We start from the raw sequence: 26387 nt of genomic DNA, 5'->3' as shown, positions 1-26387 counted from the left end.
AACGATCTATAGCTAAAACCAGAAGTGATGGTCTCGTAAACAGAGCGTTAAAGTGGTACATCCCTGTAATATAGAGATCTACTATTTTAGCGCATGCGGTGTACCGCTGGTAAAAGGAAGTTCCTTTGAGGTGATTTTATTTGATCGTTTCGTTATAGTAGTGTAGAGATATACGTGATATCAGGATGTTCTCCTGACCTAGTCTTTAATATTGGTCACCACACAAAAGCAGTGCCGACAACATGTTAGTGTCCTGCTGCTATTATTTCAACGGCTTGTTTCCAGGGGATAATATTAGAGACGGACTTGTAAACATTTGAAGCGTGGTTGACAAATCACTAGTAGCATGCTGGGCTCTGTTAGCTTTATTCTACGTGGACGTTTCGGGAGTGAGTCCAGGAAATGTGATATGAGCTGGGTGTAGCAAGGGAGCTGAAAGTCAGAGACCTGCCTTGACTGCTCGGCCATTCACCGGTTACAGAGCACCGTTTACAGAGGGGATATGAAATTACTCTTTCTAGCCTGCCTCAGCCCCAAAACAGGGAACTATACGACAGCCGAGAGAATAAGGTAACTTTACCTGTTGATTCAGATAACTTGGTAATTAGCTTGAGAGCTCGGTCTGACAGTACAATGGTTAACTATTAAAACCAGCAGGCTATGTAGGTAGCTGTTGTTATGGAAATGTCCCTCTACACTTCTAATTGGTTGTAATTAGTCAGCCGTAACCTTATGGCTCATAGTGATGTCCTACTTTAACGTGGCTTTTGGCCGCTGTACTTTTGTTAAAATCATGTGATATTTCTCGTCATCACTGGCAGAGGAAGTAACACATCCTTTATTGAAATGGAATTGCTTTAAAATGCCATCTGACCAAAATCACCTCAATAAGGTGTTTTAAATTCTATTTAAAGTCCAAGTGTGACTGTTACATAACCTGGAAAGTTAGTGCCAAGTTTAATTAGATTATGACCACTGCTTTTGTAAATGTTGCAGATGAGCAGCTCTGTCTTTTAAATACTTGTGTTAAATGATTAACCACTAGAACAAATAGTTACAATTGAAACACTTTAGTAAGTACATTAAAATAATATAATGTAATTGTGATGAATAGAAAGCAAAATGGTTAGATTTTTTTTTTTAAACTGATATTCATTTTAAAAATGCTGTCATCATTTTAATATGAGTATTTAATTGTTTCCTCATTCCTGTCGATCCATCAGAAAATAATTGATACCGTCATCATGCTACTAAATAAACATTAACATTGGATTAATTAGCCCCAATACATTTTCATTGCAGGCCATTCACCTTGTCTGCAGCAGTGTTAGCACGCCCACTGACTTTGATTTGTAAGTCTTAAAGAAAAAAATCAAATTGTTTAAACAGCAGTAGGTGCTTTTAACGTTTTAATGAATTTCACATTTAATTATTTAGTCCTTTTTTAAAAAAATTATTAATAATTTAAATCAAAATGACTATTTAATGTATGGATTTTCACTTTTACCTAACTGTTTACAAACATGCCTAACTCCAGCAGTCAAGAGTTGGGGCATACCTTGGACAGGTCAATTTTATTTTCAATCAGCATAAAATTAAATTCAAACTTGTCTCATGCAACAAAACATCAAAAAGTAAAAGTATTACTTGGCAAGACTACAAACATAGACTGTTAGAAAAATGCAGAAAAGTAGTTTTTATTATTTATGGTATATTTAATGCTATTAATGAAGTTAGCCCTCTGTTTCACAGGAGATTTCTTTTATTCTATCATTGCTTTCTGTTCATTGTCTTATGATCAAAGAATTTATCTTTTTTTTTTCCTGTGGTTTTTGCACCATTATTGCACAGCAGAATCTGTTGGTGTGACCAGGTGCAACATTGTAAGTTTTGCCATCACAATGCCAAACTGAATCATTAAATTATGTTGAAAAGTTTCCTGTATGCGCCATCAAACTTTATTCTCTAGAGAGCAAACATGCCAATACTTCTCTGTTCTCTCATAGGTAAATTTTATGTTCATTTTCTGACAAAAATGTTATTAATTTTAGAATTCAATTGGAATAAAATACAGCAAGTTTTCTGCAAAAATCGTCAAATAATGATTGCATTCAAACATGCTGTTATCCAGCACCGGAATAAAAACAGAATTTCACAACATGCCAAATAGGGCTGTGTAATAATATCGATTTTGCGATATTGTACTGTTTCAATTAAAAGAAACATGTTTTCTCACCACTTCTTTAATTCATTTTGTCAGACTTTAAGTCTGTGTCTATGTCCAACCAGAGCCAGGTATTGTGTAGTTGGTGCTTTTAATCAGTTTTCAGTTAAATTAATTCAATCCAACTCTATAACAAAATGTCACAAAATGTCACCAAAATCACTCTGTCCCTCTAAAATCTTTCAGAAAATCGCAAACGTGTATTGAACTGTATCGTTTGCTGAATATCGCAATATATATCGTATTGTGAGATTATTGTATCACTACAGCCCTAATGCCAAATAAAAAAAAAATACTTTAAATGAAAAAAAAAACGCACGTTTAAGAAGTTCTAGTGTTTTTGTCAAGTTTTTATAGAGTTTGATTCATTTTAACTTGGACAAATGTTGCTACTTCCTTCTCACATCATGTGCTTCTATGATAATTCTGGGAAAACAGATTGGTTGGCATCAATTACTGTGCATGGTGCTTCTGGACTGAGACAAGTGATACTGAACTGTAGCTGTAACAGTACGTTAACAAGGCTAAACTCATAGACAAACACCTTGGTGTGTCATTATTTTAAAGTACAAAACTACAACTGAATGTTCTCACACGTGTTTTATGTTTAAGGTCTCACATTGAGTCGGCAGGACACAGCTGCGAGCTAAGAGATGTGGCAGATTTTCACTCTCCCTCTGACGTGGCACATCTAGTATCCCAAAATCCTCCGTTTGAGGCTGCGCTGGCAATTCATCTTTTCAAAGCTGGCAGACTCCTCCTGGGTAAACACTGACTGAGGCATCGTCTGTGTCGCTGTGATCGGATCTTACTTTCTGTTGCTAATTTTTGTCAGAAGAACAAACATGTAGTTATGTCCTTTTTGTACAAAGTTTCTCATTTTCTGTTTTCACTAGACCTTCGTTTGCCCTTCGGAGTGATTTTTGGCGGAACGGACATAAATGAAGATGTGAAAGATGAGCAGAAGCGTGTGGTTATGGAGCAGGTGCTGCTGAAAGCCAGGTGACCCTACCGCTAACCACAATGTCAAAATGCCTGATTCCAAAGACTTGAGTCAGAACATCAAGTTAATAACCTCTAACAATCTTCTTCTTTTTTTTTTTTTTGAGATGTCAGTCGTAGCTTCATCGGCATTTTGGTGCAAATAATGAAACTTCTTTTTTGTTTTTTTTCGAACCCGTTGTTGTAGAGACTTGATGCAGCTGTCGGCATCTTGAAGTTCAAGCAAGAAGTAAATGTGACCACCCCTAATATTTTTATTCATGTCGCTCATTAGATATATGAAATTTATATAATAACGTTTAATTATGTGATTTTTATGTGTTAGACATGCATTATTAGAGATGGAATGGTTCGCAAACTCCACGGTTCAGTTCAATTTTCATTTCCTATTTTATCAAAACTCCAGAAATACTCAACAATAGCAATACATAATCCACATAATCCATTTATTTAAATATAGATTATTCTTAGGTCATGTAAAAACGGGCAGTTTGGTGTTTTAGCTAAAGGACAAGTTAAAGCTGGCTGCTAATGAATTAAGTGATTTTGCTAATTTGCTAGCAACTGTTTAAAGATGTTTATTTTAAATTCTTACTTAGACAATAAATAATTATTAAATTCTCACTTTCTACTAAAAGTTTCCTTGGAGTTAAAATACAGTGATGTTTCACACATAATTTATGTGCATCCTGAGTTTCAGTTGATCGGAGTGCACCGATCAATCGGCCTTATCGACCCTGATCCAGTTTCCTTAATTTTGAGTGATTGGGTATTGGCTGATACTTGCATTTGAAATCGATCTTATCTACTTTTGCAAGAGTCTGAAAATCAGCCAGTGTCCCCCGTTTGCTCTGCCATGAAGAAGAGCAGACTGACAGCATAGCTGCCAATCACAGCCCATTGAGTCACGTCTGCACGTGCAGGGTTAACAATAGTCACTTTGTTGCAACTTTGTCAGTATTTAGTGACTTTTAAGCAAATGTATTTTAAAAAAGTGACTAGAGACAAATCTTGCAACTTTTTTATGTGTTATCGAAGTGGCCAAAATCCATGATCTGCCAGAAAGCTGTAATCGGTGCACCCGAAGGGTTTCATTTCTTTGCTTGTGTGGTGAGATTTGCACTTGCACCTTTGTGAATATATTTAGTCAGAAAGCTGCTATACATAAAAAATAATCATTTGTATGTCCCAAATTGTGACAAGTGAGCAAAGTATAAATTTTTTGCTCAACAGAAGCTCAGCACACGCATTACTTCGATTGTAGGTGAAAAATGTAATCACTATGTTGAGAAAAGTTTAAGAAAAATGTCTGGATTTATCCCCTTCTTCTTGTCTCCAGAGTATTGGATGAAAGAATGAGGCTGAGCATTTTTAATTTAACTCCAACTGTGCAGGCTGCGAGTTGTTTCCTTCTCCAGTTTAACAGAGAGTACTTATCAATATCATGTGAAATGACCCGACATCAGTCTCTCTCCCTCTCCCTCTCTTTCTCTTTTCATGCTGATGAAAAGGGCGTGGTAGGGAACTTATCTGGGAAGTTTTAAGGGCACAAACTCCTTTTGGGAGCAAATGGGGAGATCTAGCTGTTGCAGCTTCAAACATCCATGCACCTCCCACTGTTGATGCCTCCTCACACACAGACCTTGATCTTAAAATTCGGTCACCACACAGAGCCTGTTGGGTCGCTTAATAATACACTGCCATGCATGCAAATTAATATCCTCCCGGTGATTTTTGCCCTACATTTCCTTCATTTTTCTCATTGTTTAATTTGCCTGAAGCCAAAGGAAGTTTTTCTGCTCTTGTTTGCGCCAACAACAACATCAGGGTGCATTGTAGCTTGGATACCTGTTGCCGTGTTGGTGGTTACTTTATTGATCTTCAGTGGCAAAGAAGTCACAAGATTGTCGAGATGTTGGCACCAATTACGCTGTAATACAAATTGACATTGGTAAAATGTTTAACAGAAGTCGGGGACCAATGTTTCAAGATGGAGTTTAAAGCAGATGTGAATTCCTTTGCTAAGCTCACACTGTGTGCTTTCCTGTCTTGTTTTCAGAATTACTGCAGAGAACCTCAGCAGTTCCACTGTTGTGTTTACAGATGAGATGGGTGCAGCAGTTAGCAAATATTTTATCTGGCAGTGCTAACTCAGCCACTTGCAGACAAGAATGTTGAACAAAACATGTCTGCATGTGTAAACAGTGACTATTTTAAAGTCTCATCTAAACCCTTATGTGTGATAACCTGAAGAAAACAGACCTGCTACAGGCAACTTGGAAGCTGTACTTTTAAAAAGAGTGCTACCTTGATAGGTGTGTCCTTTAGTCATTAGGTAATGACTGGCTATGAAAGATTTTGGCTTTCTTGTCAATTAAGAAAATTATACGACTCTTGTTTTTGCCAGCATTCCAGCTGTGTGCAGCAGCAGCAGCATTACTCTAAGCAGAAAAAATACTTGTCACTCTAATACTTTATCTGTCGTCTTATGAGGTCTATCAGGTACAAAAAAGGGAATGGCAGAAAATATCAACTTTTTAAGCCTTGCTGTGTCTTTCAATGGATTATTGGGGCCATTGTTGAAATAAAAAGAAGTAAAATAATTGGGTACAAAGGGTTTATTTTTCAAATAAACTCTCTCTCTCTTTTTCAAGATTTATTTCAGATTTTGTCAAAAGAAACATGAACTTTCTCGGATGTCAAAAAGTTGTACATTTTCAATAAATAAAGACTTAAATTTTGCTTGATTAAAGACATATGTCTATGATATTAGAGCAAGGATACTTGCTGACATTGTGAAGTCAAAAATTGTTTTAGAAAAATCTCAGAAGTTTTCTGAGATTACTGCGTAAGACATTAAGCAACAAAAAGTGACAGAAATCCTCTAAGATTCAGGTGGTAAGTTTAGGAGATGCACATCTGTTTTTTTCTCCCAAACTGTAAGCTCTTTTTCTGTATCATAACGTCATCTTTCAGGTACAGACACACATAAACACCTTGAAAGGAATCCAGAATACATGTCTGAGACACGGAGGAAGAAGTTGCAACATGGCTGCATCAAAGTTTATCCAAGTTGTTTTTTTTTTTTGTAAATATCTAAAATTAATTTACAAATTTCAGATTTTTTTTTTACATTGGCCAATAGTTCTTCATCTGCAATGGCCCTAGTAATCCATCAAACTATCTTGATACTGATAACCTGACAAATCTAAACAAATTAGTAATTTATATATCTCATTAAAATCATAAATGGGCACAATTTCTATAGCACTCTTTAAGTCATACCGCGCTTTACACTACTGCCACATTCACCCAATCACACTCATAAATGTGTGTAAATTCATCACTATTACACATATGCATGGAGTTTTGAGCTCACCCTAGCGGCACATCAACATGTGGCAAGAGGAAGCTGAAATCAGACCCACACTTTTTGGATTGCAAGACAACTTTTCTGTCTGTTGTCATAAAAAATGTCTTTCCCTGATTATGCTATATTTGATAACAATTACCAATGAATGAAAAATGCACACACAGTGCAGAACAAACCTTCCATGCTTACTTCATCTCTACGGGGGATGGAGATCGGCCTGAGGAAGCCATGCCAATCTCCAAAATGGCAGATTGCAAAAAAAAATAAAAATTGACAGATTTTCTGTCAATTTTTCAATTTTACTTTCAGCTTTTTCAGCCAATGTCAAAATTATCATTGCTTGTAAAATTACTAAAATTTACTCATATTAATCAAAATCCTTGTTCTGATTGAGTCATTTTTGCATTTTTTTTCTCCCTCTTGTTTCTAATCAGGTTTGCTGTTGCTTTCACTGAAAAACTAAAAGAAGAGGCAGAATTTGTTTTGGTATGATCAAACCCCCTTTTCTCCCATTTCTCTATCAATAACACATTGATTCTGTTACTTGCTCCATTCTAAGTTTGCTGCAAAGCTTAAGTTACAAGTGAGGATGCACAGAGTAAAGCTATTTTATTGCATTAACAAATGCAGTCGTTCAGTACTGTTCACTTCAAGTTTTGTTTTATTTTCATTCTATCAGCCAGACCATCTGACCAGCCATTTCATGGATGGATCTGATAAAGCAAAGGCTGTCAATCACATAATCAGTCTGATGTTACATGTATGGAAAACAATTTAGTAAATAATAAAAATTAAAAAAACATCAATGAAATTATGGTTGTAAATATGCTTTGCTCTACATTCATTTCATGATAAGCAACTAGGTATTCTGGCACAAAATCACTACCAACTTTGACAAACACAAGACATAATTTGATGACTTTATCTTCCTCATGGTATATATGCAGTCCAATATTTTGCAGCAGATTAAACAATCATATTGAGATAATGTATCAGCCGACAGTCAAATGTATAACAGCCATTTGGGAGACTTTGAGCGTTATTGGCATTCGTCCTCAGTAGCTGAAAAAACGTGTGTGTCTTTGTGAGAGGCAGGAGGCGCACAACAAAGAATGAAGAAAGTTTCTTGTTTGGTGTCATTTTACAGTTGACTGCATTAAAAAAACGAAAACACTTATTCTGAAAATTGATACTGCTTCAGGAATCCCATAGGGGTGAAGCATTGGGATTGCTTTTTGAAACCATGTTTAGAAAATCTTTCGTGTTTTTAAGAGTGAACAAAAAGTACTGTGATAGGAAGCTAACTAATCAGAGGTAGTCAGATTAAGGCTGATTGGTAGCTTTTCCATTTTGAGTTTAAAATGTGTCGCAACTTAAAAGTGCTTTCTATTCTTTGACCACACATTAGCCTTTTTGTTAGCATTTCAAGCTCATGATTTAGAGTTATATGTTGATGACTGTTTCACTGTCACAACGAACTGAGGATTTCACTCACTTTTTATGAATTACTCTTCTGTCACAATATGCATTTTCTATTGCTGACTTATCTATGCAGAGGTTGCAGAGGGATTATGGGAAGAAAGGGTGGGACAATCTGCAAACATTTGTGGTCTATTACATGGATACATGTAGATTTGCATTACATACGACTATTCACACACACACTCGCACGTAAGGATAATTCAGAGTGGTTAGTTAATCTACTGTGAATGTCGTTTGGCCCAGGAAGATGCTACACAAAAAGACAGAGTCCCAAATTAAAACCCATTTACCAAGTTAAATAGTGCTACCAAGTGCACCACCTTGCAGCCTTAGAAGTAGCTCTTTCAAATGCTTTAATTTGAGTTTTTCTTTTCATTTAGAGACAAAAACTTAAAAGCTAGCTGAATATGGAAAAATGATTATTAAAAACATTTTTATAAACCTGAGTTCTTCCCATGTGGGCAACAGTGATGTTTTTCTTTATTTGTGATTTGATTACATCCAGTCTATTTTTACGTGCTGGTCATTAAGGTTTGTTTCCCCTTCAAGCTGTTATAAATGTTGTTCATATGTGTCTCAAAGTGCATAAAATGCAGTTTATCCCTGATTACCCTTTATTAATCTATTGATTTTACATACACACAATGTTGATTGTTTCCTCGTTTACTTCCTGTTCCTTTCAAAATCGCTTTTGCTTTATTAGTAAAACAAAAGGCTTCTATGTCTGCGTTATAAAGCAAAAAGACATCCGGAGTCTGACAACATCAGTAAATGTAACAGAAGGGCTTTCATTATACAAACACAATATTGGGCCCTGTCTCACAATAGTCTGGTATTAAAAAAACATTACAGTGTTTTATTTTCCGATGAGATTGCAGCCACAGGCAGCAGATTGAAGCCAGTGGCATCCTTTATCTCCACCATTTAAGCGTTGACAGCAGGAAGACGAGGCGGGCACGAGAGGCATCGCTTTGCTTTTTTATTCTGACACAAAACACGCGTTGTTGATGGATCTGGTGTGATAACATCCAGGCAATTTAATTTTCATCTCCTTGATTTATTTTGCAATATAACTATTATCTAATCAACTGGATTCCTGACTCCCCTTTTAAAGTTTGCGTTTTGTTTGAATGTGCTCGGAGCATTCAAACAATGCTCCGACCACTGTTTGGAGCAAAACCCAAAAACGCTTACGTTTTTGGACGTAAGCGTCCAAAAACCAGAGCAGCGCCAACAGCAACCATCTCATGTTTGTTTAAATAAACGTTGCCAATCACTACTGATTAATCTGCTTGTGAACGCTTTGTTTTTCACCTTTTTCTTTAAAACTACTTTTATCTTTTCTTCTCTTTCTCAAGGCGTCACCCGACAGTAAAATCTATGTCCAGCCTCAAGGTAAGTTGTCGTGCAGCTACAATAGTAATCACTCTGTGAAACGGTGGAATATTTTCACATAATTTAATATTTGGATAGCAAAAAATGTGCTAGGATTGATGGGTTGAATATGCCTTTTCTCAACCTAACAGCATTGCAATTGTTTAATTTAAAGGCATCCAGACAGAAGTGGCTGAACAATTTCGCTGGAGTGAATTCTTGAGGAGCTCAGGTACATTTAGTTTAGCGTTATTCCAGTTGCTTAATGTAAATCGTATTACATCTCACTAAATAAATAAAACTCCCTTTGGTTGTGTAGTTTTTTTATAACATGCTTTTTATTTTAGGATTGTAGTTACAATCCTAAAATAATACATAATACATTCAAATGTTTGAAATATCCTAATTTAATTTTAAATACATTTATTCCGCTGGGATTGAATTTTTGTTTTATATATTTTTTCCCCCTGGTGTTTTTTTCACATTCTACATAAAAGATAAACTAAATATTTTGTTGATTGTTTAAGGACTTTAAATGGAAAGAGATATGACACAATCGTCATTAGTCCAGAAAAAACCACAATGACAGTTGGCCCTTTATCTAAAGCTGGAGCTATAGTGACAAAGTTTAAAACAACAGGTACTCACACAAGCAATCCAAATACTCAAGAAGCCTAATTAATTGTTTTTTATTAAATAAAAGCTTTTAATATATGCAGACTACACATTTTGAACAAAAGTGGTCTATTATTGCTGCTATACATTATTTGTGCTAGTATTACTATAGTAGATTTTGACCAATGAGATCAAGTTTGAGACATTTTTGTCCACACGTTAGCCTCCTGACTGGATGCTAGTTACTCTTCATTACCAAAGTTGTCGATAATTGTCATTAAATTTTGGTGTTAATTCTCTGTGTAACGGCGCAAATGGCTCAGAGTCGCTACTAAGCACTAAGATGAACGTCTAGCTGCTGCTTTGAATAGCACTGTACCTGCATACGTTCCCTCTACAAGCATCTGGGAATTTAAATTGGACAGTGCAAGATGATGCCTATCCTGAGTACATTAGTGTTTCCTTAGAGCCCCAGTGAGTACAGAGAGGAACAGCTGATTAATGGCTCTCTAACCTCAGGTTATTTATCAGCAGGTTTCCCAGCAGCTGCAAGTAATACAAATTTCCCCCTACTCACTTCTCTATTTGTTGTTCTTGAAAAAAGACGACACTGTTATTGTGTGTTTATATCACTGCTGAAACTTTGGAATCTGAGTCAGATATTTTTATGTATTTATGTTGTAGCCGTCTGAGCATTGTTCTTGTTTTTGACCAGCAAAAGGCCATATGCTGTTGTTGGTGTTTATTCTTGTTGATAGGATTTCTTTTTTTTTTTTTCTCAGATCAGTGAGAACTAATGCATCACGCTGCTGTGCCCTGACAACACAAGGTCTCCTTGCTTTTATTTTGCAGAATGCAACCCCCACAGCAGAAGGCTTTATGCTGAGAAACATAACACTACATACTACAACCTATGCTTTATTCTCGTAAATATGGCTTTCTAAAGAATCGTATTTTAAAATGAAAGTGGAAAAAAAAAAACTATTTCTTTTGAAATTCGAGTGATTATTAGTGCCACATCTTCATTTTATTTTTTTTCTTTGCAGTGGTTGACCTGCTTTTCCCTCTCCAGTAATCAGTGTCAAGAACTTTTCTCACATTTTTAGTTCTTTTCAGGTAGAAAAGCCACTTCGGGAACAAACCCACGTGCTTTCCGTGCTGTCGGCTTTCATCCTTCCTGTGTCGTTTCGCGCACTCGCGGCACAGCAGGGGGCACCATCCCATGTGTGCATTTTCTCCCCCCACAGTGCTCTGCACATTTTCTCTTTTTTTTTTTTTTTTTTTTACTTGGATCGTTCCATCTGGCGTGACATAAATTGATCATTTCCAAATTGCCAAATGTAGAGTGCGTTCTGTTTTGAAGAGCCCTGAGAAGGTAAATGGAGATTTGGAATGGGAACATGTGTTTTTATGTGGGCCTCGTCGCTGCAGTGGAACACTTTAGAAAGGCCTCAAGTTGTAAAGATGAAAGAGACAACGATGCTTCTACCTGAATAAAACCGCGCTAAACTGCACGTGCCCATGTGTTATTCCACGAATTCGGTTTTCTCTTTTCAGAGACATAAACTTCTACATTGAAAACCCAGGAGCTTTAAACCCATATAAGGGGCTGTGTGTGTGTGTGTGTATGAGACGGTGTGTGTTTGCTTTAACCCGTCTGTTTGCCTTGTGAGGTGGAATTAAAAGGGTAGGTCAGGTACTCCACACAGGTGAGCAGCGATACCATGAGCTGCTGAAGAAGTTGCGCTTTCCTCATAAATAACATGTTAATAATTACACAAGCCCTTTTAATGAATAAATTAACAGCCATGTTCTTGGTTTAATAAAGAGTGAAACAACATGTGCAAAGAGGAGCCGTGATGTTTTATTTATAATGGAAAACTTAAGTTCCTTAAACTTGAGAATATCTTTTTACATTTTCTGGCTGTTGTTGATTAATGTACATTCAAAGATTCAGCCTGTTTTAGTTCTAGGAGTGCATGCTATATCACAATTCATAGTAAATGCAATATATTTTTATCTATTGTTAATGACTCTTTATGATGCAGTAGCACCAGAAAAAATTAGTTGTGATGTAAGGTTTATTGTTAAAAAAAAAAAAAATGCTGTTCATCTGCCCTCATGCGTACTTTCTTTTGCCAAGGCTGCTTAGAGGCTTTTCACAGCGTAACCCTTACAGAAAGCAGCATCTTTGTATGCTGCTTTCTGTTCTCTTTTCTCATGACAAACTGAGATTTGTCATGAGTAAAGAGGTGTTGATGTTTTAGCAAGGCCTGGTTTACAGAGACATAACTGGATTGTTCATTATGTCAGTGTCAAAATCAAAATCAAGCAGTGAGAAATTATTTTGCACAATTTTGGGTTTCTTGTCCAAAGTCGCCATGTTCGGATATGTTGTTAGAAATGTTGCTCCTTTCAGCAGATCAGTTCTTCCCCCTCTGTCTGATATCATCTCACTGCTCTTGGGTTTAAGGTACTGACCTAGGTGTCAGTACCTTAAACCCGCTCTCCCAATGTGAGAATTTCTAATGCATCGCGCAAATATTAGAGCTTTTCGGACAATCGGATCCTAGGATCGGGGTCAGGCCCCAGACCTGGCGCTGTCATTTTAAGTTGCTCTTAATAGCATTAAAAGAACTGCTTCAGCCTCCTGATCTGGACTTATCTGGCAGCAGGGGATTTCACTTGAGTATTGCCGTGCTAGCTCTCGGCTCATGAGGGTTTATGTTTGTGGCTTTGTTTTAAAAGTTTTCCAGTTTGGGATTTTTTTTTTCTCTCCCTACACAAATTGCTAGGACAATGGCCAGCACAGCAATTCCCACTTTGGTTTATTGTTTAATATATTAAATAAAGGACCAATATCCCATATTTTATAAGAGATATCATAAAAAAAGGGATATTTATTAAACACCCTCCACTTGCACTTCTTTTGGGTTCCATATTTTTTGATCTGTTTTTTTTTTTGTGAGATGCACGGCACTGCAAGGCCTCTGTGTTTCATAACATAGGCGACGTTATTCGGATTAGGATAATATTTTGGTGCAGTTAAAGGGTCAGGTCCATTACAGTAGTGGTTGGCGTTGGCCACAGTTGTCCGCCTGCCAGTTTCTGACTAATCTCAAGATTGAACACGAGAGCTGGATGATGCGGGGAGAGGGCCAACTCCACGGCAATTCGGTTTCAGCCAGCGCAAAGTTCCCAAAACGTTCCATGTTGTTAGCCTGACGTGAAGGGGGGAAGGGGGGCTACCTCATTATTTCTGAGCTGTTTCAGTGAGCAAATCCTCATCGCAGCAGTCAGACAGTGTGGCCGTGACGCCGCAGTTTGCACTGATTAGGCTGCAACCTTTCAATAATTTCAACAGACTCCGTTCCCTGTTGCATTGTGCAGCCGCATTAGTCACTGCTGTCTTCTCGTCCTCGTGACCTTGGCTGATGTATTGCTTTCATTATCTGCTGATGTACTCGGGATGTTCATTATGCAGTGTTTTTCATATTATGTCGCCGTGTCTTTCCGTTTGTGTGTCTGGCTTTTCTCCAGGTGTGAGGACGGAGGGCTTAGATGAACTGCGTGTCTTCCTGTTGGTCTGTGGTCTCAGAAGAGTCAAGGACCCTCTCTATTTGGCAGACGTTTTTTCAGGTTGTTGCTTTTGCACTTTTTGTACTGTATGCACTGCAAATGTGTAAAGCAAAGTTTTTTTTATTGGTTCTAACACAGTCTAAAACATCAATATGCATTGATGTAAACAATCTCATTCAAGCTCTGACTGTTTGGTTAGGATTGTTGTCCTGCTAGAACATGAAGCTCCTAAGTGTTTTTTGCAGCTTTTAACAAATTTTCTTACAATATTATCCTGTGGTTAGCTCCATCCACTTTTTCATCAACTCTAATCAGCAAAAAAAGCATCCCCATATCACCACTGTTATGCTGTAATGCTTTCTTTCTCAGACTGATGTCTGAGAAAAGCTGCAGACTTTTCATTGCCACTTTTCCAAAACGGCCAGACTTGTGGAGTGCATTTATACAATACCCTGCATGTGAAAATTATAATTTTTTTCACACATTTTTTTTTCCCAACTTCGGCATGTAGCCCTACTTTGTTGTTTGTTGATGACATAAAATGCAGCGACTACATGACAAAACCTGAGCGGTTCAAGGGGTTTTAATACTAATGCAAGACTATGAAATTCATCAAAATGCCCAGTGTGAGCCTTGACAGCTGCAGCATTCACTCAAAAGGTATCCTGTGGCGAAAATGATGTTAAAGCTTTACAGCTGACTTTGAATAATTGGACCTTTATGTCAAAGTGAATTATAGTTATTATTGTTGCCTTTATTGTTAGTATTTGTATACAGAGAGGCTTTTATATGTTTGTTTTTTTTTTCCTGAAGTGGCTGCTTTTCCGCTTTAACTTGAATTCAGTGGAAACTGTTACAGATTCTCAGAACCTCTAATGTTTTAATCCATCATTCTTTTTTTTTTTCACAGCATGCAGCTATGGTAATAAGACGGCACTAGAGGGCGTCAAATTGTACATTAATGTTTAGATGAGCTGCGTGAGGATTTTATGTGCACTTGAATTAAAATCTAGTGCACTCATGCCTGAAAGCTAAAGCAATGTGGTGCTGTTAGACAGTACAGTTGTAAGAAGTCTATTAAAATACACGCAGTAATTCATAATCATAACTCTTCGCCCCCTCGCTCTCCAAACTGCCCATGTTTACATTGCTCCTTTTGCTTTGCGTGTTTCAGAGTGGCATTCAGAGAACCTTCACAATGTACTGATCATAATCGGGCCGAAGGTAAGTCGTGATCTCACGCCGTTATGTGTAGATTGTGACAATGTAATTTTAAAGTATGGATAATGCTGTTCTTTGTTTTGCCTGTCATAAAAAGCACCGTGCCTCTGAATGTCCAGAGAAACCTGCTGTTTGAAGTCAGGGAGCCTCTAATTGGATGTAGCAGAGATACAGGCTTTTGCTGTTTAGCTGGAATTAAAGAGCAGCTCTGGAGGGAAATGTCTTCACTGTCAGCAACAGTAATGGTGTTTTTTTTCCCCAGCTTTTTTTCCCCCCCCGCCCTGTCATGTGTGCCTCTAGCTGTTTCGCTATTTGCTAAATTGATCCACGGCTGACCCCAGATTAGCATTTGCCGTTGACTAATGAACTGTGCAGAGCTCTCCCATTTTCACACAAATAAACAGAGATTTATCTGGAAATGTGAGGGTTTAGATTACATGCAGAGTTTGTGGCCCGGTCACACGGCATCATACCTCCGAACTGTTTATCTCCCATGGAGGGATTAGCTGCACCTTCGCTGGCAGTGGTGGGGGGGGGAGAGGAAGCTGAAAACTCTCATCATCATCTGATTTATGAAAGTAAATCAATCAAGAATCAAGACTTTTATGCTTTTATTGTGCATGAAAGTATTCATAATAGTCTTCATATTTGGTGACAGTTCAACTACAAATCACAGTAAAAGTTGTTTTTTTTTTGTTGTCTTTTTTGCTTTTGGAAGGGAGGGATTTTATTTCACAGATCAACATAAAGTGGCACATAATTTTGAAGTGGGGAAAAAAATGACACATGGGTTTAAACTATTCTTACAATTAAAGAAATAAAGAGTTCATTTTTATGCATCTTCTTCACTCTAAAATCCAGTGTTTTCAGAAGCCCCACAAGCAGTAAATGTGTTGCAAGTTGAACTCTACAAATCCAGCTGTTCTTTGAAGGTCGTAGAGATTTGCTAGAGAATGTTAGTGAACGCTGGTATGAAGTCAGCAGACAGGTCAGGAATGCAGGGAAACTAAAACTGGTCTGAAAACTTCTGTCCTGCATTGCTTGAAAAATATCCGCAGACTGGAATAGGCAAAATGATTGGAAACCATTCATAATTGACCTTTTTGCTGCTCTTCATAGTGATGCACCACTAGGTATTGGTCTCACATGAAATTACAATAAAAGTAATTAAAGTTTAAAATTTAAAAGCAGTAGACTTCAAGGGGTTTGATACTTGAATACACTGTAAAATGTCTTTGACTTCTCAGTCCTGCATATAAAAACCCAAGTTCAGACTCTGTGCTCTGTTCGCTTTGCTGTTTCGTTTCCAATCTCTCATTGATTTCTGTGTTTGCTGTCTTCTCTTCCCCTTGACTCGGTTTGATCTCACATCAGTGAGTCGTACTTAAGCATCTGTTCATTCTCTCAAACAGTGGTGGATGTTTGAGAGAAGGCAAAAGGTATGTTGTGCCTATAGCTTCGCTCAAAAAAACAGCTCAGTAAGACATAGCCAGAGGCATATGCTCTAACTTACTGCCGCTTTGTGCTTTCCGCTACGCTTTGTTGATGCTTGATGAAACGCGTCAGTGGACGGAGAGAGATGTGTGATTCATATCGCCCTGAATCACAGCAGATTCATGTTTGTTTTTTCTGTGAAATAAGTAGATCCTTGTATCTTCAGCGTTTCCACGTCTTTAGTTAAGGATGTTTTAATAGCTGTACTTTTCTGCCCTTCTTTTTGTTTCATTAATAAAAGCAGGAAATCTGCAGAGGATGTAAATGCAGAAAACTCAGTGACCAGGAGGCAGAATAAGCCATGCCTTGCTCTGTCTATAATGACGCACTATAAATTCCCCCTCATAATAAGCACTCTGGCTGTGCAACATCTGTCAACAAGAAAAAAATTCAGGTCAGCGGTGTTTGTCAGCAACATCTTACTCCTTTCTTACTAGGCTTTATCAATTCAATTGAAAATGCAGCTTGTATAGAGGGAGAAAATGCATGAATGGATATAAATAATTTTTTTTATCGACTTTACCTTCCACTTTGTGAACTTTAGAAAAACTGAAATGAAAAGAAGCTTTTTTTTGATGCCACAAGGGAAATTGTTTTGTCTCACATGCAGCAGAGTAACAGTAAATTAACAATAGCTCTAAAACAAATCCCAGATCGCACCAGATTACTAAAATGCTCCCCGTTCAAAGAGGTTGATTTTATTGTGCGCTATCTTACGAATAAATTAGATATGGTCATTTCAGGATCGCGAGATGAGAGAGAGCATAAAAACTACCAGTTTGCTTGGTGGCATCTCTGACCCAAATTGCTGCGCTTTGACTTCTCTGAGGGCAGGCTAATGCACGCAAATCCTACATTGCAATTAATCAGATTGGCCTCCCACCCCACCCTGACCCCAATCTCTGAAAATACAGGATTTCCCAAGAGAGTGATTTTCTCATGAAATAAATTCTTGTGACATTGTTTATCTTATCTGTCTGATTAAGTTTTCTGTTGGAAACCTTGCTGAAAATAAAGCTGTTACGGATCTGAAACGCCGGTGGTTGTTTTTGCCCTCTTAATCCTAAATCTACAAATGTATTTATTTTCCAGGTTGACCCTGCACTCACTGCTGAAGTGGAAGCAGTTGTTAAACGGTAAGGACTGTGACACAAACACAAATACACAAACACAAATACGCTCCCCTCCGAGGCCACTTTTTACTTCTTATTCTGTTTTTTTTTAGCTGCAAACATTTGGGTGTGACATTAAAATATGACAATAAGACATTTCATCTGATTTTTCAGGTATTTAGTGATTTATGATATGATAAATCACTGATAAATGATATATGAATGTTATTATCGGTATTTGACGATATTAGTCAACTTTTATATATGTTTATCGGCCCCATAAGTAAAACTGGGCCGATATCAATAGCCGATATTTATTTTCATCTCGCCGTTTGTTGTTTCAGGAGGGGAAGGGGTTGGTCATGCAACACAGGATTGTTGGATGTTTAAGCAGAGAAGCAAAGTCAGTGGTGTGGTTGATTCTTTTTCCACAGTTTTGAACGGGTAGGGCAATGCATATAATATCAGTAAATATTGATTACCGGTAAAAACAGCGATAATATCGGATAGCGATACTGCCCGATAAGGTTGGGCAATATGGACTCTGAATTTTATCACAATATTTTGTGTTGCTATTTTTATTTCAATAAAAATGATGATAAAATGTTCATTACTTCTTTTTTAGGTAACAGTATGAGTGGGAATGCACAGCATTCAAAGAGCCACATCACAAACCCTATTTCTGAAAAACATTCACATTTTAAATAGGCTTCCTCAGGACGCCGCTTACTTAAAGAAGTGTGATTTATATTACTAAACTGCACACAGTAGTTGTATTTAATCACATTTTCTAATGCACTGATATTCGTTGATGCACACATGAAACAACCTGGAGAAAAAAGTAAAAAACAAAAACTATGTTTGATTGATACTGTCAGATTCTTTGTTCTGTTTAATGTAATTTATCAAGACAGCGATAAATCAAATGATATAAAAGTTTTCATGAAGAACAGTACATAAATGCCCACCCCAACAGGCCCAAAATGTTCATATTGGTGCATCAATAGTATTTACAGCTGCATCACAGAGTTCAGAGGCTTTATTTGCGATGGGACCTCAAATATTTAAGTTAACAAAAGTTACTCCTAGACATTCAGCAGTAGATAAAATTTGGTTTGACTGTGCATTTATTTTTAGCAGTGTAACCGACACGAAAGCCAGAGAACCTGGCTTAAAATGAGCTCACATGAAGCTGAGGTTCACTGAAAATAGGTCGACGTCACTGTTCATTGACTAGCAAGAACAACCATTTGGTTGTTCTCCTCCGAAAAGCTCAGAAACTGCTAAGGTTGTAAGTAGAAGCCTTGAAAAGGCTGGAACAAAAAAAAAAAACACCAGCAAGTTGTGGACTGAAACTTTGTTAGGATATCAATATTTCTTGTTTGTCTAAAGCTCTACAGACAAAAGTGAATGGATTACTCTCGAAGAAGCAAACCACTCATTAGGCAGAAGGAGAGGAAGGCATGACCGTAGTTTGCCAAAAATCTTCTGGTACGAGCCTCAAACATCCTGGATCAAAGTTTTGTGGGCTGAGCTACACAAAACTCAGACTGTCATAAATCAGAAGTGGAGACAATTGTGATTTTTTTTTAAATAAAGCCGGCAGTGTAGAATGGCAGGAGGAGACGACTTTAAAACAAATCTTTTCAGAACAATAACTTAGCGTAGTAATCATTGTTGTTGGCTAAACATCTATAAGTCATCTAAATAACCTTCTTTCTGTTCTTGTCAGAAATTATTTCTTAGTCTTATTTGGGCTTTTAAATCCCGCAGGCCACACAAACCATATGTCATTATTATATCACTCCCTGGAGCTTCTAAAGCCAGCTTGCCCCCTGTACAAGTCAGCACATGCTGAGTCTGAGATATAATGAAACCAGACTGGTTTCAACCCCTCTCAGCACTTTATTCCAAATATACAAGCTCCTTTGTGAAATGCAGATGAGGGAATGTCTGGACTTGGGCTTCAGATTCTGCCGAGCTCAGACGTCTACATGGAGAAAATCTGTTTATTTAAAGAAAGATATCTCCCAACTTGTAGTTGGACCTTTCATCACACAGCAAGGTGATGACCATAACAGCAAAGACGTTGATCTGGATCAAGAGGTGTAAGGTTTTGACTTGGACAAGCTTAAACCCCAGGCAGTATTAATTTCACCTGCAGAAAAAAAAAAACAAAGACACTGGAAGGACTAACCATTTGGAACAAGTTGCAAGTTAGAAATTTGATGGAAAATATTAGTTATTATTCGCTTTATTAATCTGTTTTAAGTCAATTTGGTAACACTTTATAAATGTGGTATTAAACTAGACATAATAATAAGTACTGCATTCGCCCTTTAAAGTTAAATTCCAGTGTTTGCAGTCAAACAGAAAAATAACCTAACTGTCTTGAGCGTTCCGGTACTTATAGAGCGGATTGCTCATAAAATGGCCGTGCTGCACCAGCCATCTCTTTGTTCCATTCCTCCCCCCTCTCTCAAGTCTTGACTGAGTTTGCAGTTTTCCTGCCGAAGGCTTTCAGCACAGCAAAACCCTCTGCAGCAGGAAGCTGCCCTGTCTCGTTTAGACTTTACCTGTGCGTGTCACACTCGGTGCCGCCATGTGTCCTAGCCTGAGCTTGTCGTTGCCGTTCAACATCATTCACGCCTTTGTTGGCCTCCAGTCACACAGAACTCAGCTTTGCCTCTGCAGGGCCACCGGGGTCTTCCTGGCGCAGGAGAGGAGCCAACGGGAGCTTCATGCCGCCATGAAAAGGTGCTTTGCCGTAGTCAACAGCTCTGTGTCAGAGGGCATGTCAGCAGCCATCTTGGAGGTAAACATTTGCAAGAAGGTTGAGGGAGGGGAGGATTTTTTTATTTTTATTTTTCTTGGTATTTAGAGAGAAATTATTTTCTTACTCACACCCATTCAGTTGTGAATGCTTTCACAGATATTTCTCTACTGCTTTGCAACAATATTGTCGAGCTAATTGAAGGGCCGCTGCCAAAATTAATTGCCCGACTCCAATATGTCTATTCCTGAGTGGAATCAAGCCTCAAATTCCACTTAATCTTCTTTAAACACAGTCAATTAAGACAGTCCACAGTGGGCTTAAAGTCTTCTTACTATGTTTGGGTGTTTCACCCCACAGCCTGCCGACGCCAATATAAATCGCTAATTCTGTAAGTGAGAGCCGGCCAGACGGCTGTGTGTGCGCTTTTTCTGCTGCGCTAAAAACGAGCAGGAACGTTTCGTCCCAGAGATCAATCGATCGTACAGGTGCATCTGAGTGAATTAGAAAAATGCAATTCAATTCAGAGAGTAAACACAGACTGATATATTCATCACTGTTTGTTTCGCATTATTTATTTATTTTTGGTAAGTTGTACAGCTAATGAAAAACATATTTTCTCAAAAAGTAAGATTTTTCTAATGTAAGAACAATAAAAAAAATGGTCTTCATTATAGAAATGGTGTCCTTCTTAAATATGTTTGTGTACTGTCTTCCAATGATAGCATGACATTTAAATTAGACTTGAGTAACTTTCTATTTTTTTTTTTTTTATTTGAATTTCAGATTCTTTAAGCCATGACCACCAAAATTAACTGAAAAAAGCCACATGAAATATATCACTGTGTAATGAATCGATTTCATACGCTACACGTTTAGAAATACTGAGCTGGATAAAATTTGTTATGCTCTTTTGATTTAAGGAGATGTACGTTCATGTGCCTCTGCTTCTCAGGCGATGGACCTCAGAGTTCCTGTTCTGGCGAGGAACATACCAGGAAATGCAGCTGTGGTGAAGCATGGAGTCACCGGCCTGCTGTTCTCGTCTCCTCAGGTACACTCTCCCTGACCAGGTCACCGTCCTCTGCTGCCTAAATGGCATCTGTGGCCCACATGCTACAGCTACAGCCTCATTATTTGCCTGAAGAAATACTTTGATTCACAACAGCCAAATTAACTTACTTTACTTCAGCACATTACTGGATTTTATTGTGTAAACACAGATTAATTTGAGATTATAATTAACCAAAGGAACGTAGTTATTAAAGTGACATATCTTCAGTGTTCTTCCATGAAAACATATAAAATATTTATAAAAACATCATATTACCTCATGTTGATTAATCACAAAAATGTAGCAGCAAACTGGAAAGCACTAAACAGGACTCTTGTTGTAAAACCACGCCGTTTCCTGCTTTAGCTCCGTTTGTTGCGTAGGGAGGATAACATATGCTGAGACCAGTTGTCAGGGAACTAAAGCATGGCCGTGCCATGCTGTCACTGGATGTTGTTGTGATGGCTGAGTTAAGTCCTCTCTGCACCTGTGCTCAGCTGAACTGCTGCCAAAAAGGGCACACAGATGGTTGCAGCAACTTTGACCAGATAAACTATGACCTCAGCTGGTACTGATAGCCAACAAGTACCTGTTGGTCTGGCATCTTTTCACTCTTTTTACTTGTTTTAGCAGCTTGTCTTGATTTGGTTAATTGTGTTTTCAGTTTGTAAAACCTTAAATGAGCCGGACCGTTATGGATGTTTGCATGCACTCGTCCTGAGCATTAATTTTGGGCTTTAAGTGATCAATTTGAGCTGTTCCTTCACATCTGGCATAATTGTACAACAGACAACTGGAATAAACCCAGACAATTTTTGTTGCTTTTAAAGCCCCTTGAGGGGGCTAGGTAACTGGTTTACCTTGCCCAAACACTTTTTGTTGCCATCAACAAGCTTCCAGAATAATTCTGGTTAAATATTTTACTCTTGTTTTTGGCAGAATTTATAGAAACTATATATATTTTTTAACACATAGGCTAAGTGTTGGCCTTCTTTATTTATTCCAAAACCAGTTTTGATATACATTTGGGATAGTTGTTTTGTCAGAAATCCCAACTGTGTGCAGGTTTCAACCATGTTTCAACCACTTGTTACAATTCACAGTCTGGCAGGTTTGATATCGCCATAATTTGAGAAGATGCAGTTTCTTGCATGTTTCAAGAAATTGCAACCTTTCATGGTCAACTGAAATTTGCAGCTCCCGACACGGACAATCCAAAACACCTTTTGGAGAATTGCTTTATCTTCCTAACAAGACAAAGATTGAGCTGTTTTGCCAGAGTAACATAAAAATATGTGTGGAGGTGTAAAGAGGTAAAGCTTTCAATTAAATAGAACAACTGTACCTACCGCCGATTATGTTAACGGCAGCATCAGTCTTTGGGGCTGTTTTGTTATTTGTGTTACCCACGTAATGCAGAAAGTGGATGGAATAACAAAGGAAAACTGCCTCCTAATTGTTCAATTTCGCTTTAAATCAACAGCTGGCTGGTTGAGCCTCTGTATTCCAGCCATGCAGTTATCCCAAACACATTTGTGGATTGGATAAAGTAGGTTAGCATTCAGCTTTTGGAAAGCTCAGCTACTTTAAAATTGTGTGTGGACTATTGTTAAAAGCAACTTTCATGTCATATGTGACTCTTCCTGCCTGAATATAAACATTTTACACATTAGCTGATCTCAGTGCTGCTGCTGAGGACTGAAAGCTCTCGTATGGCCAAAGAGAAGAGCCTCTTCAGACATGATCACTTCGCTGCAAGTGAAGGCTGAAATCGCATGCTGCCTGCCAGTGGCTTAAACTTGATGCGCCCGCTGGCTCGCCGCAGCACTAAATGTTGGCTGCTGCCTCGTAACAACACACAAGGCACTTTGACTTCATTTCCTTACACTGTGCTGGGCCGACAGATGAGCAATGAGAAATCTGCATGATTGTGTGGACGAAAAACATATCAACCAGGAATCAGTCAATTTTTTATTTGCTTTTTATTTCCTCTTTTTAGACAAATAATTGGACAATATTGTTCAGCTGCAACATATGCATTGTTTGTTGCCCTCTTTCGTTTCTAAGCAAATGAGAGACGGCAGCCAAAAAACATAAAAAAAAATGTTTTTAAATCTGTTGGATATCCATATTTGGATCTGAAGCCATAAATATCTTCTACTTTTGGCAATGTACAAACGCTTTTGAAGTATTTAATAATCAGTGCACTGGCTTCTATCTTGGGTTTTGTTCCTTTGCCTGGGATTTTTTTTTTTAATGCTTTAAAGTAATATATCTCCAAGCAACTTCACTGGTAAGCTTTAAGTAGCTCTTGGCAGTAAATGGGTGTGATTTTGGCTTTATCCTCTGCAGGAATTTGTGCACCAGTCTCAGAGGCTGCTGTCAGATCAGGAGCTGAGAGAGAGAGTGGTAAGGAGTGGAAAACTCTACGTGGAGGAACATCACAGTGTGAAACAGGAGAGGGAAACATATCAGAGGCTGGTGGACAAGCTGCACAAGGCCCAGATTTTAGCCTAGCTGTATACTTTCTCAGGAACTTTAGTTGCAGAGAAGAGGATGTACTGTATGTATATTATTTTACTTATTTAATATGGTTATTCTTCCATTTATTGAAATAAAATTAAAGTTCTATGAGCCCTTCCTCACTAAGCTATGTAACACTGAACCAAAAGCATGGATGTGTTGAAGTGTCACGTAATGTATTTGATGTCTGTGAAGTTGCTGTCATGTATCTAAATATAATGTAAGCAATTTTACATAAAGGGAACTAATAAAAAATTGCAAATAAAATGAAAAAAAAATCTTCCTTTGATTTTCTTCACTGATTGATGATGTGGAAGTCATTGATACTTGAATTGTGTCCCATTCTGGTGAGGCAAAAAGTTATGCTGGCTAACTCGTTTATTTTTAATGAAGTGCAGCAAATGGATTTTCAAGAACCTAGCAAAATCTGAATGAGTTTAAAAGGCAAAGGGGAAAATGAGGTCCTTCCAATTTGCTGTATAAATTTAGGTTTTGGTAACGCACCAAAGCCGGGATGGACAGAAAAACTAAGATGAAATGAAAACTGAAGAGGTACCTCGGTGATTTACCTGCATTCTGTACCAGATATCATAGACCGTTGCTCGCTAAACCTGTTGAGATTTTCTGTTTCCCTGGTCTGAAGAAGGAGACTTTTTAATGCTTTTTAAAAACAAATGATGTTGAGGGAAAAAAAAAAAAAAAAGCTGCCTTAACCTGTTTGGAAAAATTCAGTCGCCTTCATTTTAGACCTGTTAGTGAATTTCATCAACCTAAAATAAAGTTCAGCTTCCCAAATAAGGCTTTTCTGACATGATAATTTGCAGATTGGGAGAAATGTGCAAAAAAATTAAATCCACAGCTTTATAAATACCTTATGTCACAGTAAAGATATCACTTATTGTAGAAGAAGCATTGGAAGAATAAAATTGGTTGGGGATGATGGGAAGAGGTCAACAACAATACTGAAGAAGTTACAGAACATTCAGGTTAATAGTAGCTTTCTAGATGTGACCGTTTCCTATATTCTCCTTTTGTCTAAACTAAAGAATATGGTCGCTGGTATGATATGGCTGTTCTTATCTAATCAGGCTGAAATCTCCCATGACTTTGCAAAAAGACTGTTCTAGTCCAATAAAACCCCACTTGAACTTTGGGTCGATAATTCCTAAAGAACAGCTTACCTCAGTGAATCATGGTTCTGAGAGCCTCAGTCTTTGGGGTAATGCAAAGCTGCAGTAGGCAACTTACATAAACAATGTTTTTTTTTATTTATTTTATCATGTGTAACAGTTTCAGAGCAAAAAGACATTAGGCTAGATCAAAAATATTTACATTATTCTCATGCCCAGAGCAGGGTCAACCACATGCGTGATTTACAATGTGGAAACGGAATGGGACGGGTCTCCTTTCTGCTCTGATTGAAGGCTGTTTGCTGCATGACCAGACTGCTGTCAGACTGACTACCTGTAAGTCCTTTGACTGTGGGAAGGTCAGCTCTCTGCTCGCTGTAATTGCAGTAAGATTGGTGCTTTCACATGTTGTCATAAAAGTCTCCGTTGGCACAGAAAAATGTTGCTCCATGTGTCGTTAGTCGCTTCAAAAGAAAAAGGAGCTCATAAGTTGCTAAATATAACAAAGTTGCTCAGCAACAGTTCAAAGGGAAGGGTGTGAGGAGTGTATACACAAACTTGATTGACCACGCTAACACCCTCCTCCTGGCTCTGATTGGTTGTTTCTTGGTGTGTTTCTGCAGATGGCAGCAGAACCACAGCTAGAGCGCAGAGGGGCTCAATTTTTGTGTCTCATATTATATTGTCACGACATGGACAGTTTAAAACAGTATATGAAAACCATATTGTTTATAATAAAGTGACATACTGCAGTTTGAATTTCAGATGGAGCAGATTTGGTCAAAATGACTGAATGGTTATGAACATTTGAATCTATTCCAACCACGAGATCGTTCTGACCCAAGGACTTCAACGTTTTATTATTTTCAGGATCTTTGTGAGTCCAAGTATACATCTAAATTAACAAAAGGAGGAGTCTATCAGTGGAAATAATATTTTTTTAAATGGCTCAGCAATAGTTCAAAACAAATCTGACAGTATATCTGCAGGAATCACCTGAAGAGGGCTGACCTGACAGATTCGCAAAACCTTTTTGCGAGGTAAAGAGAGTAAATCAACGTATGGAATGCTGACAGACTCCTAACGAAGAACAATAGTAAAAATCAATTGAAAAATGCTTCAATGAGGAATTAATACACACTATTGTAATTATGTTGTTGCCTCTTCATTTTGGACCTTCTAACCAAGCTGCCGACTTTTCAGTAATTTGCTACATTTGAGAAAGATTTTGAAATTTTCAATCATGGTCACATTTCAACAACCTGGCATTTTAACAGGTACTTTAGATTATAATAATAATTGTTCAACCCCACAGTGTTTTTTGTTGTTGTTTTTTTTAATTAAGATGTAATGTCAAAGAATGTTATGTTTTTAATAATAGAAAAAAAACTTAACATAATATACATTTTATTCTTTTAAATTAGTCATTTA

General features: G+C 37.7%; 1 protein-coding gene across 1 annotated transcript; it reads left to right on the top strand.

Moving 5' to 3' along the window:
- Positions 1 to 194: 194 nt before the first annotated feature.
- On the top strand, positions 195 to 25839 carry glt1d1 (glycosyltransferase 1 domain containing 1). Its single transcript, XM_008417448.2, has 12 exons — positions 195 to 570; positions 2837 to 2988; positions 3121 to 3226; positions 7034 to 7085; positions 9440 to 9476; positions 9631 to 9687; positions 13611 to 13709; positions 14824 to 14873; positions 17457 to 17500; positions 20171 to 20291; positions 21205 to 21303; positions 23656 to 25839. The coding sequence occupies exons 1-12, from the start codon at positions 503 to 505 to the stop codon at positions 23818 to 23820; spliced, it is 1050 nt and encodes a 349-aa protein (XP_008415670.1). The 5' UTR covers positions 195 to 502; the 3' UTR covers positions 23821 to 25839.
- Positions 25840 to 26387: the final 548 nt, after the last annotated feature.

Source organism: Poecilia reticulata, linkage group LG9 (assembly GCF_000633615.1).
Source record: "Poecilia reticulata strain Guanapo linkage group LG9, Guppy_female_1.0+MT, whole genome shotgun sequence".
NCBI lineage: Eukaryota > Metazoa > Chordata > Actinopteri > Cyprinodontiformes > Poeciliidae > Poecilia > Poecilia reticulata.
The sequence above is the reverse complement of the archived record's forward strand: the minus strand, read 5'-3'. Positions and strand labels throughout refer to the sequence as shown.

Coding starts and splice junctions, on each gene's coding strand:
- glt1d1 (XM_008417448.2), top strand. CDS start 503: ATGAAATTACTCTTTCTAGCCTGCCTCAGCCCCAAAACAGGGAACTAT. Junction 3,227..7,033: donor CAGGTGCTGCTGAAAGCCAG/GTGACCCTACCG, acceptor GTTTCTAATCAG/GTTTGCTGTTGCTTTCACTG. Junction 9,477..9,630: donor AATCTATGTCCAGCCTCAAG/GTAAGTTGTCGT, acceptor TTTAATTTAAAG/GCATCCAGACAGAAGTGGCT.